General features: G+C 39.5%; 1 protein-coding gene and 1 long non-coding RNA gene across 9 annotated transcripts in view; one reads left to right on the forward strand and one right to left on the reverse strand.

Annotated features, from left to right (window-relative positions):
- SH3KBP1 (SH3 domain containing kinase binding protein 1) overlaps positions 1-18,569 on the forward strand; it is a 229,127-nt gene that overhangs the window by 159,109 nt on the left and 51,449 nt on the right. For all 8 annotated transcript variants that reach the window (XM_071812459.1, XM_065858188.2, XM_071812475.1 and 5 more), the window contains 2 exons: positions 4,595-4,670; positions 15,299-15,393. In XM_071812459.1, coding sequence (XP_071668560.1) covers positions 4,595-4,670; positions 15,299-15,393 — 171 coding nt within the window. The remainder of the gene's footprint in view (positions 1-4,594; positions 4,671-15,298; positions 15,394-18,569) is intronic.
- On the reverse strand, positions 1,558-8,160 carry LOC139828637 (uncharacterized). Its single transcript, XR_011740496.1, has 2 exons — positions 7,917-8,160; positions 1,558-3,394 (listed from the first exon to the last, which is right to left on the reverse strand). It is a non-coding gene; the product is annotated as an uncharacterized lncRNA (long non-coding RNA).

The raw sequence follows: 18,569 nt of genomic DNA on the forward strand, positions 1-18,569 counted from the left end.
TCAGAGGAAACTGGTCTGCAGAGACTGGGATTTCCAGTTTATGAAACTGCCATCAAGGCCTCTTCTGCTAACGGAACCTGTTATTTAGTGCTAGGTTGTCCTTCCGTTGGCTTCATAAAACCAAGCATTAAGACTGTCAGGTTGCTCTTAGATCTGTCTTATCTCTCTGAATATCTATACACCAAATCGTGGTCATTATTCATGCTTTTATCAGCTATTTCTGCAGCAAGAGGGCACTTCATCCCCTTTCATCTTTTGGATTCACTTGTCAAGCGATTAGGGGGATTTGTGTCTGACAGCTAAATAATCCAATTATACATGCCTTGCAGAAATAGTGGGATCAAGATTCTGCCTGCTCTGTTGATATGTTCTGTTTCGTGTTGGGAGTCAACCTAGGCTTGGAGTCAGGAAATCTGAACCCTGTTTCCACCACATTTCTTGTGAGACAAGACTAAGCAAGTTAGAGTGAGATCTACAGAGTAACGTAAGTGAAACAAGGCTGGCTGCCAACATCTAGAGGTGAGATTTCTGGTAATCAGCTTACTAGAGTAGGATAGAGGGAATCTGAAATGGTACTCTTCAGGAGTGTCTCTGAACCACCAGGACAGAGATACAAAGGGGAGGGAAATACGCTGCCATTTTTGCTGGTGCTGAAACCATTCTGCAGCCGAGAACTGAAGATATATGGAACTAGAGAGAAAATGGAGAACTTCACTTGTCTTCGCAGCCTGGCGATTAGGGCACTGCTGAGACGGGGTCATTATGAGCCTTCTTGTTCATGCTGCGTGTGAGTTTTTATTACAAACATTCTTGACAAAATCATGGAGTTAGGTAAATGGAGATAGAGGGTCATCCTGGGAGATATCGTGGGATGCCTGGCAGGGTTGAGGATCCTGCTCTTGGATTTGGAGTGTCTAGATGCCCAAAAAGTCCTTCAAATTCTAAATCCTGTTTTGTGCCTGTGCCCTGAAGGGGTAAGGTCTGCTTGCTTCTTGGGAATGTTGAGGCTCATAGGTAGGAATGAAGAAGACTAAATAATGTGAAAACTGGAGTTGTATATCAGTATTTTGAAGTGTAGACCAATGTGTATAGAAGGGCTTGGAGTACATCTTTTCTGAAATAGAATGACCTTCTTACATGAAGGAAGAACAGAAGAGGAGGAGGAATTATATTGAAAAATTCATTTCAACCCAATTAAAGTATACTTTGCTGCCATGTTTTGTTTTTTAGAAGCAAAAGAGATTTTGATAAATTATGCTCAGCCTTCAACTGGAGGAGAGATCAAAATACCCTATAGTAACTAGTCCCTGAGAAGAAAAGTCTGTGTCATGGAGATGTGTGTTGAATCAGCAAGGACTTAAGTTTGATTTGCCTGGTTCTCCTAGCCAGTAGTAAATTTGGTAAATATTTGACCGGTATGGGAGTACATGTGATGCAAACAGTTGGAGAGTCAAAAGGAAAGTTTCTGGCTCGCATGCAAAGAGATGTGTCTGTCTCCCATTTCTCTTTTCTTGTCAGAAAAACTGGTAGCTGTGATAAAATTACTTAATCTGGGACTCCAGCACACAGATTTTAATTATGCTTGAGCTTTTATCCTATTAAAGCAGAACCACCAGACTCAACAGATCATAGAGTATTCAGTGTCTCTTAGGGGGAAGAAAGTTTTTCTTGCATGTTTCCTAGTGAACGAATGAGTACTGTATTAAATTTCATGGAGATGTTTTCAGAAAGTGGTTACAAATGTTTTCCATGCAAATGCATAGATCTGTGTAGACCAATTGTAAACATAAATAAATCATAATAAAGAAAAAATCTCCTTTAGAACCATTTAACAAGAAGAGTAAAATATCTTGGCAGCGCAGGCCCACCTGAAAACAGATTTGTGTGGCTTATCCATTTTGTTGCTTTCTTTCTGTCAGTGGTGCTTGTATCACCTTTATAAATCCTTGGGTACAGTCACCTTGCAATTAAAGAATACCAGTTCCACTTGTTTTCTGCCCCTGTCCCACAAAAAATTCAGGTGTTCCTCCTCAGTAGGGTGGGTTCAGTGCAACACTTGTTTAAAATTATTGGAATTGTGACTTTCTCTGTCCTTCTAGTAGATACAAACATACCTTCCTCTCTTCATTGCAGAGTTTTGGTACAACTTTGCTCATCCTGCAATAAATGATTCTTGGATCTTCTAGGTCTCTGTGATCTTTCAGCACTTTCCATGTGCTGCACTAAGTTTTGTGCTGCTCTTGATGTATCAGTAGACCTGTCAGGAGGCCAGTTTCTCATTTCTTTTCTCAGGCTATTTTTCTATGTGCAAAGAGAATCGTCTTCAGCCACCTTGCACCCTGGGCTTTTTACCTTCTTTCCTGAACAAATTGCAACTCACGCAGACCGCTTTCTGACCTGTCTCCTAGCATCCAACAAGAGAACGGCCTTGTTTGGATGGTGTTCTCTTTTCTTGTCTCAAGGAATCAGTTAGTTCCCCATGCTGATTTATCACCTGCACAGGCATTCTTCCTCAATGAGGAAATGAATGAATGTTTTCAAGCATTGCTCTTACATCTGCTTCTAGAAATGAAGAAATTATATTGCAGCATCCCCTACCACTGGGATGCACTAGTTTCTTCCTCCTTTCCTTTTGCTGTGATATTTACCGTGTTAAATTTTAGCTTGTTGCGAATTTATCTGAGTTTTGGTTTCATGGCAAAAGATCAATGATTCCTGTATGATAAAACAATTACCAAATGCTTTCCTTTAATTAATTGTTCTTGAATAACAATTGCATTTTTTAAAAAAGAAGAACTCCCCTAAATTAAATTTTTGTTATTCCTTTAGTAAACATTCCTTTCTGAGTTAAATGGCAGTGCAGTTTAGAGTATGTGCTCTGATCATTTTCCAAACTATTTTATGAAGCTGAACTGCAAATAAAGGTTTGATCATGAACGAGCATGTACCAAGATGTGCAGTTATGTTGAACTGCTCTGTTTGCCTCTGAACCAAAGGCTGTCTTCCCAGTCTTACTTTCATCTTGAAGGTTATTCGGTGCTTTTATGTCTGTGAATGCCCAGTAACGTCACATTCTTTATTACATCTATTCCATTACAATTTTAACTGCTTTCCAGCTACATCTCAGAGTCAGCTCTTCATTGTCATCCTTCTTGACTTTAAGCTTCTTCAGCACAGCCAGGTCATGCTCTTTTCTTAGTTTTGTCCACTCCTGATTTGCAGGAGTCTGTCATCTCCTCTTTTTCTGCTTCAGATACTTCTTGTCTCTCATTCCCATCTTGGCAAAGAAGTTGGGAGATTTTGTAGAGTTTTGTTGCTTCCCAAGCAGTTCACAAACTCTGGATTGTGGGTAGAGTTGCAAGCTCATCAGAAGGTCAGTTGTTTCCGCTGCCACCTGCAAGTTAAGTTGCAACGGGACACTTTGGGTATTGCGATTCATAGTTTGTCCTACATGTCAACACAAATTCAATTACTGTCTTGTGCACATCTCTCAAAATTTACTTCTCTTCCAGAGATGTTCTTTTGCCAGCCTAAAATCCCTGTGTGTCTATTTTACTCCTTTTCCTAGAAAAAATTTGACATGGTTAGTGTGCAAAATGATTCTTCATGTTCTTTATACACCTTGAAATTTTTAGCTACTTGAAGTGCTGTACTCCTGTTGCTTCTCATATTGACCAGTGTCTTCCTCATGGTTCCCAAGAGGTCCTCAGTGCCTTCAAGAGTAAATCTTGGGTCTCTTTTCTCTGAGCTTTTACTCAGAAGGTCACTGGAGTATGGAGGAGGCTTTGTGATGTTTATGCATACCTTACCAGCAAAGGCTGTTGGAACTACAGCTGGGACTTTTGAGTACTCTATGTATCTATATAAACAAGTAATAATTACACTTATGTCCTCAACTAGACAGCTTTCTTGATAGGGAGAAAAGCTGAGTGAGAGATAGCATGCATGTGGTTGTTGGTGAAGATACAAAAAGACAAATATCACCAATTTTATTTTATTTTGCTGGGAGCAGATGATAGTGTTTGTTTACTGTTCTTTCAGCTTACCTGTCTGAAGCTGATTATTGCTTATTGCAGTACTCCTCAGTAAGTTATTTTTGCTAAAAATAAACAAAAATGGAAACCATTGAAAGAGGTGTTGTCAACTTTAAAATCACACTCTGTCTAAAATTACGGAAATGGATGCTCTTCGTATGGAGAGAAGTCAAGGGTTTTTCTCCCTCACTCTTGTTTCAGTTTTACTTTTCATACTGAATAGCACCTTTCCTTAAGTAATTTTGTCACATATGCAGTGCACCAATGAAGCTTCTGTGAGTCTTCCCTGAAACTGTGTTAAGCGGTTAATGTTTAAAAACGTTAGTAAACATTTTTCTGAACGGAAGATTTGAGGATCACATTTTTATGAATTCTTTATAATTTTTAAAAAAAGGTAACAAGAACCCCACAGACAAACTTAAGTATAGTTTAACTTGCCTCTGTTTCTTTAGTGTACTTTTTCTACTCCTGTATTTTGTATTTCTGCTACAATTTTTATGTTGTCCAACTTTTAACTGAACCTGCAAATTTTAAAGGAGAATAATTACTTTTTTTTTCAGAGTGCTGGGAAGAAATTACCTCCAGCCACAGCAAATCAGGAGCCAACAAAAATAGAAGTGGACAGCAGAACAAAAAGTAGGTTGCATAGTTTTTTCTTCTTTGCACTTCATGCTATTAAACCTCTTAAAACCAAGCTGAACACTTTTCTCCGGTTTTGGTTGAAAGAGTGTCCTCTATATATGAAAAGCGACGATGCATATATATATATTTAGGATAAACTTTGAGTAGGCAGTACGTAGACAGAATGCTTTGTTTCACAGAATCCCCTGAATTGTGTTTGCTCTGGTAATCCTACCTTGAGTTTTCTGCCACCAAAAATCAAATTAAATTATGTGATCATCTTTCAGCCTTGAGGGTCCTTCAGAGTTAATCAGAGTTGAATAAGATTTAACTTCAGGCTGTAACTTGTAGGTAGGTCATAGAAGAAATGCCCTTGGTTTTTTCGTCTTTTGTCTTTATATGGCAGCAATAATCTGTGTGGGTGGTATAGTTTGTATGGGAAATGAAGTGTCCAAGAACTTCAGTTCTGGTTTTGTCATTTCAATGCTTAGTACACAAAAAGCATTAATTAAATCTTTTAGGTAAATCTCAGTGCTGTTCTAGGAAGGCATATGTAACTATTAATAGCTTACAGATATATACAATACAAATAACTTACAGATATATATTCCCCATATTTTGATTTTATTTATATAAAGTTACAAGTAAGTGTTATGGATTGTGGAAGAAAATAATAAGAAGGCAGAGAACACAACCATGCCTTAGAAAAGAAACTGAGTATAATATAAAGTGTTGAGGTTTTTAAGTCTGGTACAGTCCTCTGATGTGTTTATGCTTTTAGGTAGTCAGCAGATAACATTTTGTCTCAGAACTGGAACACATATAGACATAGGAAGGCAAACATCTGGAGCAGGAGAGCAGGGGCTGTCTGAGGGAAGTATATGGTTATGACCTGTTTTGCCTCCTTACCAGAGTTGCAAAAGCAGTTTAAAACAGCTTTTAGTGGGTTATTGTCCATTAGGTGCCTCACACTAATTGACTTGCTGCATCCTCTTACCTTGTTCCCCTTGTGTCACCAGGCTGTTAACGGGAAGTACTGCGAGAGATCTTGCCCTGAGGAAGAGAGAACTTGAAATACTGAAAAATGTGCAAATTGGTAGTGTAGAGCAGGGCTCCTGAACCATTGTGGTCTGTAATTACCTTTCCCAGCCTGCAGCTTGAGCAGGTTAAGCTGGTCTGAGTGCAGATGCCATCAGAAAGGGTGGCCCCCTGGACTTTCCTCCCTGCAGTACTAGCAGTTAATGTCTGATAATCAGACAAGACGAATATAATCTGACTCTGGCATAGAACTATGGTCTATCACTATTTGTCATTTCTCCATTTTTTTTTCTTCTAAAAACCTGCCATGACCAAGCTTGAAAATGCATTGAGTCCAGGGAAGTTTGCAGACTCAGAGAACTGATGAATGTTCTAATTGTAGTGTGCAGCATAGAAGTATCGTTCCACCTTGGACCTCAGCTGCTTTCACTTTTGCCGGGGATGGTAGAATCACAGTCTTCCTTGGAGTCTTAAATTGCTGAATAAAACAGATAGTGCGCTATTCTCCAAAGAAGCAGCAAGAAACAGAAGATCCATAAATTCAACTCAGTATGGAGGGGAAGCTTTTGGATATGTGATTTACATTCCCTTGAGATTACTGGTGGAGATGTATGCTGCAAGCATGAGAGAAATTATGGTCGTAGAAGAATATTACAATTTTTCATGTTTCACCTATTCCTTTCCATGACTGATGCTGTTATTCCTTAGTCTCAAATGGATAAAAAAAAGTTCAGTTGCACTGTAAAAGAACCTGCTGAGAGAGGAAACAGGGAGCAGTAGCATCTTTTCTTTCTGGCCACAGGGGCTTCAGCATGAAGTGATGGTTACTGACTCTTCCCACATCTTGATTTGAGTCTGCTTTTTTCTTATAGCTTTTCTTATGTGATAGGGCAGTGATTTGCAGCAAGACACTTGGTGTGCTCACCATTTGCTGTTAGTGTATGCAAAATGGCCTAAGTTCTGCAATGAACTGAGTTGATCAGAGCAAGTGACAGAACAGTATGTTCTATAGGTGCATCTCCCAACAATGTGCTATGTAAATCTCCATTAAAAATTGGCCTAAGAATTTGGGGGATAAACAGATGACTTTTCAGGGCCAAAGAGGACTTTTGCTCAAAGAGGGAGCACAGTGAAAGAACAAATCCTTACAGAGTTAGAGTGGTCTCTTGGAAAACATCAGTAACCTTTTAGGAATGAAAGAATGCATCTTTGAAGAGAAGACGGGAGAGCTGTTTAATTTAGGTTTGTGGGTGCCTAGACTTCAAGGGGAATTATTCTGCTGTTGAATTTCCATCTCTTTTACATAGCTGGGATGGCATATGTATGCATGTGTGTTTATAATTCTATCTCTGGGGTGAGACATACTGTTTTTTCTATGAAGTAGATTGCTTTTAGTTTAAGTGGCTTGTGGTGGAAAGGCAATATTGTAGCAAATATATATACATTTTTAAGTAGCTCTGTTGGATTCTAAAATTCAGGCAAGCAAAAACATCCACTGAGAGAACTATTACAGATTACTGAGATTGCAAAAATGAGTGTAAATAAGCAGGCAACAAAACAGCAAAGTCACAGAATGCATTAACTCCGGCACTTCATTTGATTACTCCACTCACTGACTATTTACAATTTGTGTTAACCTATTGCATAGGAATACCAAAATCCTAGCAAGCAACTTATCTTTTTGCATGATGGTAGAAGGTATAAGGAGTAGTTGAATCTAGATGAATGGAGCTCTAATTAGTTTTGTTTCTATTTTTTGTTTGGTGAGGTGGTGTTTCGACAGTTTGCATCTCTTGAAGTTCTGTGAAAATATTTACTAGTGCAACCCATTTATGAGTCTTGAGTGTGGCGATTAATAGTAACACCAAATTCTGCTGAATGCAGTGTTTGGATTTTTTTCATCTGATTTGTATTTTTGGTAACGATGTAATTTTTCGCTAGATTTTGTACATTTTATTCCATTTCAGACACATGTTATGAGCGATATTTAAAGAGAGGAAGCTTAAACTGAAGGAATACTACTTCAGTGCTGCTTGTTTTCTTACTTAGTATTACTGTTAGTGTTCATATTGATTGGAGTATGATTTAGGCTTAATCGGGGGGAAATATTTAAGCCTCAAAAATCAACTATACAGGGGTTTTTTTGTTGTTTTACTAAAATAAAAATAAATAATCAATTTCTGAAAAGTTACAACGGTGAATCCAGCCCAGTGGTTAGCTTACCTGAGCTGGAGGAAATCTTGCCATGGGGTGGTACAGTTCTTGCTTCACAACAAGGAAGCAGCAGCAGAGATAAGAGGAGGAAACTGTGTCATCGTGGCCTAAGAGGAAAAGCAGATTCCGGAGTTGCTGTCTCCTGTGAAATTTAAGCTTGAAGATATGTTTGTCTGTGGACTGCTGTCTTGAATGTCACAGCTCATCCTAAGAGCCTGGCAGGAGAACAAATAGAAGAGGCATGCTTTTGAAGTGAACAGGGTCCACTGATAGAGTAAATGGAATTTACTCAGTTCTAGTTTGAGCAGTATAATATTTAACCAGTCTCTCAAAATACAAACAAATGAATTTACCTGCTACAGTACTTCAGGACCCCAAGTCATATGGAAGGTCTGTATGTTGATGTCAGTGGTTTATACTGCAATTGTAAATATTCATTGAGCCACTGAATTCTGTGGGTGAAATATAGTGCTTGCAATGGCTTAGGTAATGCAGCAGCTGTATTCTGTAGAAATGTTATCTCTTGCTATGTTATCTCTTGCTATTGTTCTTCCTCTTGGAGGCAATGATTTTTTGGGTGGGCTTGAGACTGTATTATATAAACCACGTTTTGAACTCGGGACAGACTGTGGGACATAAGGTGCTGAATGGAGATGCATGTTAACTGTCCCCGTAAAAAATCCTGTTCTTTTAAGAGGATTGCCCATTTATAGTGTTTAGGATGGTCCTGAGATTTTTTCCTCAATTAAATGTGGGCAGTGACAGCCCACTTGAGATGAATATCTAGTTCTTGGCTGCTGCTTCTTCTTCCAGCTTCTGACCTACAAGGATGATGCTGGGAAGGGGAATTGCATGTCACCCTGGGGCCTTGGATTCTGTCAGGGAAGGCAGCAATGGCTTTGTTTCCAAAGGGCAGAACTAGAAGGGACACGGGCAGAGAAGATGCTTATTGTTGTATTGTCATTGTACCTAGTCTAGTTGGGACAGTACGGTTCAAAAATCACAGGATCACAGAATAGCTGGAGTTGGAAGGAACTTCTGGAGATCATCTAGTCCAGCTGACCTGCTAAAGGAGGTTCACCCAGAGCAGATCGCACAGGAGTGTATCCAGGCGGGTTTTGAATGTCTCCAGAGAAGGAGACTCCACAACCTCCCTGGGTAGCCTGTTCCAGCGCTCTGGCACCCTCAGAGTAAAGAAGTTTCTCCTCATATTCAGATGGAACCTCCTGTGCTTCAGTCTGTGCCCATTGCCCCTCATCCTATCGTTGGGCACCACTGAAAAGACTCTGACCCCATCTTCTTGACACCCACCCCTGAGATATTTATAAACACTGATGAGATCCCCTCTCAGCCTTCTCTTCTCCAGACTGAACAGACCCAGCTTCCTCTGTCTTTCCCCATAAGAAAGATGCTTCAGAACCATGATCATCTTTGTAGCCCACCACTAGTCTCCCTTCAGTAATTCCAGTTTGCCTAAACGATCTCTAACCTGATCCTCCTCAACCAAGGGAAAGTCTTCTTTTCTCCAGACTTTCTCTCTTACCTCCAGGGTCTGGGATTCCTGACGGCCAGTCTTAGCAGTAAAGATGGAAGCAAGAAAGGCATTCAGTAACTGCCTTCTCTGTATCATCTGTCACCAGGGCACCCAGCTCATTCAGGAGCAGACCTTAATTTTCCCTAATCTTCCTTTTGCTGCTGATGTACTTGAATAAGCCCTTCTTCTTGTCCTTGACATCCCTGTCCGGATTTAATTTCAAGTGGAGCTTGGCCTTCCTCACTGCATCCCTGCATACTCTAACAGCTGTCTTGTATTCCTCCCAGGTGGCCTGTCTCTTTTTCCACATTACATAAACATCCTTCCACCTGCGTTTTGGCAGAAGCTTCTTACTCATCCATGCTGGCCTCCTACTCCCTTTACTTGATTACTTGCTGATAAGGATGTATCAGTCTTGAGCTTGGAGGAAGTGATGTTTGAATATAAGCTAGCTCTCTTGGACCACCCCCCCCACCTTCTAGAGCCCTATCCCACGGGATTCTTCCAAGCAGGACCTTGAAGAGGCCAAAGTTCGCTCTGCTGAAGTCCATGGGTTTAGTCCCGCTTATTGCCCTGCTTCCTTCACACAAGATCCTCAACTCCACCGTCTCATCGTAGTTGCAGCCAAGACTGCATCCAACCCTCACATCTCCAAACAGTTCATCTTGGTTTGTTAGGACAAGGTCAAGCAGCACATCTCTCCTTGTAGGCTCTTCCACCACCTACGTCAAGAAGTTACCATAAGTGATCTATAGGAACCTCCAGGACTGTGCGTGCTTAGCTGTGTTGTCTTCCCAGCAGATGTCAAGGTGATTGAAGTCTCCCATGAGAAACAGGGCATGTGATCATGAGGCTACTTCCAGCTCTCTGTAGAAAGCCTCATCAGCCTCCTCTTCCTGATCAGGTGGCCTGTAGTAAACACCCACAACAGTGTCCCCCTTGTTAGCCTGTCCCATAATATTTACCCATAAGGACTCAACTCGTTCTTCATCCCTGCCCAGGCAGAGTTCCAAGACATTCGAGCTGCTCTCTCACATAACGTGCAACTCCTCCTCTTCGCCTTGCTGGTCTGTCTTTCCTAAAAAGTACGTAGTCTTCCATGACAATATTCTAGTCATGTGAGCTGTCCCACCGTGTCTCTATAATTGCAATGAGATTATGGCCCTGCAACTGCACACAGATCCTAATTCTTCTTGTTTATTCCCTATGCTGCATGTGTTGGTGTGCCAGCACTTCAGAGAAGTAATGGAGCATACGCGTTTCCTGTGAGGATTGCCAAAAAGATCCATCATAGCCACACATACCCTTGAGGTGGTTGCCCTTGGATGTAGACAAGGGTACATATTTTCAAATGGGATTATACCTAGCCCAAGCCCTCTCAGTTCAGAATATGTTGGGCCAGAAGCTGAATACCCTGCGTTAGATCCCAGCTGTTGAGTTGTAAGATGTGTAGTAAGGTTTGTCTGCTCACTCAGTTCACTGAGCAATACCCATTGCCCATGGCAGGTTGTTCTCCTTTGCTTGAGAGGAGCTCTGAGTTTGCAGGGAGAGACTCAGTGGTCTGACAGGGTAAATTATTGTTGAATTAATACATGAGGACTAAAAAGCTCATGAGTATAATCTTTTCTCCTCCCTTACTGGTTCCAAGATGTCTGCTCTTGGGGGTTTATTAGCAGGTATTTTTTTTAAATGTCTTTAGGTCAGAGGGAAAAAGAGAGGCTTATAGAAGAACCATCTGTAATTTTTAAACCCAGCCTTAGATGTCAGACATAAAAAAGAGATTTATCACCTGCAACTGAGGGATACTTAGTATTGTCATCTTAGTTTAAAGCTTTAATTTGGCTTAAGTCTATTTACCGCACTTGTAATAGAATATATTATTTTGACCTTTAGTTTTTTGGTGTCTGTTTTTTGGTGGGTGTTTTTTTTGGTTGTTTTTTTTTGTGTGTGTGTGTGTGTGTGGTTTTTTGGGGTTTGGTTTTTTTCCCACTTGGAAAAACCCCAAATTCAGCAAGTTCCAGTTGGTCTCCAGTGCTGTGTCTGGAAGTAGTATTTCCTTTTATCTTTTCTTCCTTCCTACTTAAACATAGCTGTTGAAATTAAATGCTTCTATATCCTCTTGTGGTATCATGCTCTGCTGAAAAACGACAATTTTAGTACCAAGGTGACATAATGTATTAGATTTTTCTCTGCTTTGATTCATCTGATTTTAAAGGTTTATATTATTTTGAGTCCTATTGGCTTTGCTTTTACTTACTTAAATCACGTTCATCTACCATTCCTTTAGGAGAAATTTGAAAGCTGACTTTGTCCAGTCACTTACATTGTTCCAAACCCATACGTGTTGTTGAGACGTAGCTCTGTTGCAGTGTGATCCACAGGACACTTGTTAGGAAGGGGAATGTATTGCCTTAGTGTATGTCAGTGCAAATCGCGCTCAAGAAGTCCAGACTTGTACTGTACATACACCATGTATTTTTTCCACAGCAGTGCCTTCACTCTGTGTTCTTGTGCCAACCTTCAGTGCATGGGGCAGCTGTGAGCCTCCCCCAGCTTCCTCTGGTGCCTCTAACAAGACTATCTCCTTGCCTTTTATGAACTTCATCAGTATTTGGCTGAGCTTAAGATCTGCTTTTTTGACATTTTTCGGTAGCTAAATTCCATGTTTTTCTGCTATCTGGATATTAAAAAAAAAAAAAATAAGCGCATAGTAGGGACGGTGAACAGGTCATGGGAGAACAGAATTCTTGACATCAAAACTAGAAGGCAAAGATGCGTAGCCATTTGCTGTGTGTGAAAGACTATGAATTCTTTGGTTAAAGTCTTGCTGCTTTTGACAGCCACTTACTGTGAGATCCACATTGACATATACTGTCAGAGGAAAAGATTGAAAAAAGAGAGAGCGTTTTTCTGGCTATCTACTGACTTTTTCAGATGCTGAAACCACAACCTTCTTTCCACTGTAGTTTGTAAAGGTCTTCATCTTGACGGATTATTCAGATTCACAGTCTTCATATAGCAAGGGGAAGCTGAGGGAGAATTGCCTGTTATAGGACTCGAGAGACACAAACCCTGTGGAGACACTTGCTGTTCGAATCATTCTTTAACCTGAAACATGTGGGATTCATCCATGCCTTGGGTGAGAGTTGTGCCACTGGCGTCCTTTCAGAATAGTACTGTTACTGTGGTATAGTGGCTGTTCTTCTCTGTTGATTAGCTGTGTGTTATGCTTGGCTTTCCATCTAATCTTTGGATTATACAGTGTATAGATAACACAGTGAATGGAGGAACAATTTATGTACTTGAGAATGGATACTCAGGAATGATCCTCTTTGGGCCTGGGTGGTGTTTGCCTCTGAGAACCTAGCCTGGCTTCTGTTCTGTATCCCAAAAAAGAGTTGTTAAGTCTGTTTCCAGTAACCAGAGACTTCCCTGAATATGCAGCAGTCAGCTTCCTTAGTATGGTATTCTATCTACATTACCTCTGTACATTGCATTGAATCTATTATTTAGCAAAACTGTTTTTCAGGATGCAGATACTCTCAGAATAGGAAAAAGAAACTATTTAAAGAAGCATACACACTGAACTGTAAAAGTGTGATGAATCTCATTTTTCTCTTATATGCTGCTCTGCATCTGCCTGATCTAAGTCAGTATATGTCAACTTTCCACCAGCTTTTACATTAAATTTTGTTATACTTTCTTGACGACAAGATAGTGAGCAGGTGAAACATCCTGGCTGGATCCATGAAGACAAATCCAAAGCCTTTCTCCAGAAACTAGCAGTTAGAAACCCCTTTTGTTGCATGAAATCTTAGTTGTGACATGGTGGTTCTCACATGCCCAGTCATTTGACAGTGTTACCAAATGTTTATTTGACAGTGTTCCCTGCTCTCAGAAACTGTGACAGAAGCTTATTTTTTCCTTTCTCATATTTCTTTTTCAAAGATCGTGTTTGTTGTCTTCATCTGACTCTTGTTTATTCAGAGACATCAGAGGGGCTATGGTGGGTTGACTCCAGCCAGCCGCTAGTCTTCACCCAGCCACTTGCTCCCCTGTAGGGGAGAGAACAGGGGAGAGCAAAAGCAAGAAAACTCATGGATAAAGACAGTTTAATAAGTTTAATAAGTGAATGAAAGAGGAAAAAAATAGGTGACCCAAAGGCAATCATTCACCACCTACCACAAGCAGACCAGTGCCCAGCCAGTCTCCAAGCAGTGTCTGCCTCCCTGACCGACACCCTCCAAGTTCACTCTTTTTGGTTGTTGAGCAGGAGGTTACATGGCTAGAATATCCCTTTGCTCAGCTTGGGTCAGCCATTCCAGCTGTGTCTCCTCCCACGTTCTTGCCCACCCTGGCCTACTTGCAGAGGGGCAGTGTGGTGAAGACGAGAAGGCCTTGATGCTGCACAGGTGCTACTTAGCAGTAGCCAAACCACTGGTATGTTATCAGTGCTGGTTTTGTCACAAATCCAAAATACATCACCCTGCTGGCTGCTGTGAAGGAAATTAAATCAATCCCATCCAGACCCAGTACAGGCCAGGGCCAGAAAACCTAGTGCTAACAATCATGGACAAATTTAAAGTTTTGTATTCAGGAAAATAAATCTGTGAAGCCTAAGAAATTCTTGTTTACTTGAACCAGTGCCACATAAAATTCATGCTATTTTTGAGTAGCAGTGTGTGAACTGGAGAAGAGCTTTCCTCTTCCCCATTAGTCCTGATCAGTTCTCAGACTGTGTTTACAGCCAGCAGCCCTCCAGTGGAGCCTCACATACCCGTAAGTGTGATCGTGCAGGTTCTCTTTACAGTAAGTATAAAGAAATTGGTCCTCTTGGTTGAAATGAATTTTGATTTCTGTGGCCTGCAACTACCTGTTTCCCTGCATCGAATATGACAGTTGACAGTTGACTAGAGGTAGAGGTTATCGAAATAGAGACATTTAAATGAGGTGAACAGTTCTTAAAAGTCACATGCCCTTCTACAAAGGGTCCAATAGTTTCTCTGTGTGTTTCTTTGGTCTTTTAAAATCTGCTGTCTTAGAGTATCACATACTTTTATACATTATTTAACAGCTGGAATACATATTCCCTTTTTATTTGTAAGGCACATTGACATACTTGTCTGTTGCACAGCAACATCTTGCAAGTAACTTATTTTCATGACAACTGCTTTTTACGATTTCTGAGTAGGAGTGCTGGCTCCTGTATTTTCCAGATGAAAGTTGAGATGATGCCCTTATTTATAGGCAGTAAAGGGAAAAGGGAAGAGGAAACTTTACACTGATACTCAAAACTTCTATGCTAAGTGCACAGAAAGTTTAGGTATAGAATCATAGAATCACTTAGATTGAAAAAGACCTTTAAGATTGAGTCCAACCATAAATCTTTACACCTATTAATGAATTATTTATTATTTTATCATCTTCACAGATGCAGAAATATCTGCTTTCTTGCACACCAGGAGATAGATAAGCTATGTCAACCTACTGGGTCCTTTGTGCTTCCAATTTATGTGATGTGGTGGAAGGCCATACCAGTGGAACTATTGAAGCAAGTGTCAGATACAGACTAACTCTAAGAGAAATGGTTTGTGGCAGGTTGCCGTCTGGAGCAATTTCATTTGAGATAATGGTTCTGGGGCTACAGAGCCAAGTCCCTGGATGACGTATGTGGGAATGCTCGTCAGTGTGTAGTTTTTTAGATATTTCATGCTGTTTATGAAGGTCTAAAATGGAAAGAGAAAGATGGCAAGAAAATGAAAGAGACACTTGTGGAACATTTTAGGAAGATTTTCACCCTTGGATAAGCAGTTGTTATAAAGTGATAATTTATCACATTGGATGTTCTTCCTTTCAGCCAAGGAGTATTGCAAAGTGATATTTCCATATGAAGCACAGAATGATGATGAACTCACAATCCGAGAAGGTGATGTCGTCACACTTATCAGTAAGGTAAAAGCAATATTTTTCTCCTATAAGCAGGGATCCATTTTTTAAAATACACATAATTCAATTGCTGTAAAATCCCTATTTGTGCCTTTGATGATGTCCTTCCTAAAACAATGATAGTTTGACAACGAAACATTACATAGGCTTCAGAAACCCTACATCTCCCTTCCTCTCGTGCTTTCAAGCCTTATCTCAATAACGTTAAGTGAAGAACAGCAGGCTTGTTCTCTTGAGTCTACAAGTTGAGACAATTTTAATTTGAATCTGCTGACAGATCTACATAAATTGTAAACTGATCCCTGTAAAAACATAAAAACCTAGAGCATGAACTGGAAGACTCAAGGCAGCAGCAGGTTCGAACATCTCTGTGTGAGTTATCTTTCTTGTAGGAATTGTGAATTAGATTTTTTGGGTTAGATGGAATTACAGTGCCTAAATTAGCTTAATGAACTAAACACTAATTTAAAATGTAGCCATGCTTAACACTATGGTAAAGCAGAACAAGATGATAAGACAGAAAATAAATAAAATCATTTTAGATCTGTGCTCTTTTATTTAAAATTACTTGAAATGATTCAAGATCAGAAATGAAAATCCAGTGCCAAGATTTATACTAAATCTCAAAAAATTATACAGTAAGATGGTGAGTAAACAGTTAGTTTTCTTTTAGAAGAGGTATGCACTGTGTTACAAAGAATGGATTATAGTTTCGGTGCACTTAATTTCCTCCTCTTATTTAAAGGCTTTACAGTTTGTTTAAATGTTTTTGACTGCTGGACATAAGTATTTGGGGAAAAAAAAGCTACAAAGTAGAAAAGGCTGTGGATTTGGCATGATGGAGGTAAATTGTAATGATGTGCACAATAGTGCTGCTGTTGTTTGTGTTTATATGAAAGTAAAAAAAAGAATTCTGTAATTGAGAAGTTTCATAAGAAATTGTTACTTGAACGATTTGGCATCGGGGCAGAAAAAACCCAAAACCTTGGGAAGTATTTCTGTGGCAGTGTTTGCTGTGTGCTAAGCTATTTGCAGTCCTAGAGGGCATCTTCTTTGTCCTGAAGAATATACATGTAACCAAGGAAAAATAATCAGACATTTAGTAGGAAGAGAAGCCACAAATTTAAAAAATAAATTGTGTACATGTCTCCAGGTGGAACTCTGTTTTTCTTGCTTGTTCCCATTTTCTTCTTCCTGCTGCTTCTGCTCCCACAGTGGAAGGTTATTTGTCTTTTATAGTTACTGAACTGGTGATTTGATTGAATTGATCAGTGTTCCCAATGATGCAGTGAGAAGTTTGTCAGTCTATTCTCTAGTATTTGTGCCTGTCCTTCTACTCTCCAGCCTGATGGTATCAAAGCACTGCAGACATTTTATTCAGTTTTCTTCTTTTTTTCCTGTGGTATGTCACATGTCTGTGAACAATTACATAAAACCATGCCTCTAGAAAGTAAGGAATCTCAATGAAGAAAGGCTTGGCATTTGCTTTTTTGTGCTGTGTCTGAACTAATCTGAGATACTGAAGAACCAGTGCTTAACATGCAGTCACTATACAGATCCTTTTGTGGTTTGCAGACTTCACTGCACTAAGACTTGTGGCGTTTTTTCATCTGTTTTTATCACAGAGGTCGAGAAATAAAATTCAAGTGATGTGGAGTCAGGGTCCTTACTGTAGGGTTCTGAAAAGGGTGGGGACTCCTCCATGCTCTACCGTGGAATTCAGTAATTTCATTTTAGTCTGAATCTTCTTAAGCAGGTGTGTATTGTAATTTTTCATTTAATCAGCAATGATGAAGTCAGCCTTACCATTCTGCCCACTGATGGCTTCTCCTAGAGATTTGCCTTTTGCCTGGAATTCAAATCACCGTGCTTAGAGTCCTTTCCAAAACCAGCTGGTGATCCATACTGACTAAGAAGAATTAAATAGAAACATATGGAGTACTTCAGAAACCTTTACCATAATTTTGCTTTGCTATCAGATTACAGAATTTCTTTTAATCTCTTTGCAAGAAATTGCTTTGCAGGGTTTACTTTCTATGCTAGAGAGCATTAGACAAAATTTATTCTTCCCACTTACCTAGGCCCAAGGAGAGAAGATTGTTACTTTTAAAGAAAGAGATGGGTGTTGTACTACTTCCTACAACCAGATGTATTAACATAAAATAATGCATTTTGTCGAAATCACTAAAAAGTTATATGAATTCTCAGTATGAAAAGCCCCTCACTAAGCTTATCTGTTTTCACACTCAGATCTATAGGAATGTTCAAGACTCACAATTTTAGCTTGTACTGAATTTGCATTTAATTGAAAACAACAGCATTAGTGAGAATGTGTGAAAGTGACTGAAGTAATGAGTGAGTGACACAAGAATGGGAAAGAAAAATAACGCGAAATGCATTACAATAATCTTAAAAGCATGAAGATGAGATATCACTTGATAGGTACTCAGAGGAATGGGAATGACTTAAATGAGCTAAATGGTAAGTTACTAGGACAGCCTGTGTATTTGTGCATGCACACCTGAGAATATGTGTGTGAGAAAGCTGTTAGTCTGTATTACTCTTAAAATGCTAAAACTTTATTTTGTGGAAAGAATTACAAAGGAATGGTATCAGTAAGAGCAGAATTCAAAATCACCATTTTAACAGTGCCCCTGAAGATAAAAGGGACAAGATTATATTGGATTCCTCTCTTTTTTTTTTTCATCTAAATTAGGTGTAAATGTCAAGTTCATCAAATATCTATCTAATATAAAGAACAAAGCAATTTTTTTTTTTTGGTCATGGCCTTTGGAGAATCTGTTTCAAATTCTCACTCTGTTTTGTCAGATGTTGAGATCTTGAAACAAAAATTGATTAGACCTCTCCTCTAGGTCTCTGTGATAACGGAATTTGAATATCTGAGGATTTTTATGAAATAGTCAAAGAATACTTTGAAAATATTTGCTGAATCATGAGTGACCTCCCTAGTCACTTGGAGGATGTGCTGATAAATTTTAGTTAAACACTGACTGAGTCAGTGGAGGCTAATCATTCATTGGTCAGAATGATATGTATTTTACGAGATATAAGGGGAAGAATGGCATTATAAAAGAATGATAGCTGAAAATAATTGCCGATGAAAGAGCATATTGAGTCATTTTTTGATGAACTGCATAGCTCTAAATCATAATGATACACGA

Source organism: Patagioenas fasciata, chromosome 1 (genome assembly GCF_037038585.1).
Source record: "Patagioenas fasciata isolate bPatFas1 chromosome 1, bPatFas1.hap1, whole genome shotgun sequence".
Classification (NCBI taxonomy): domain Eukaryota; kingdom Metazoa; phylum Chordata; class Aves; order Columbiformes; family Columbidae; genus Patagioenas; species Patagioenas fasciata.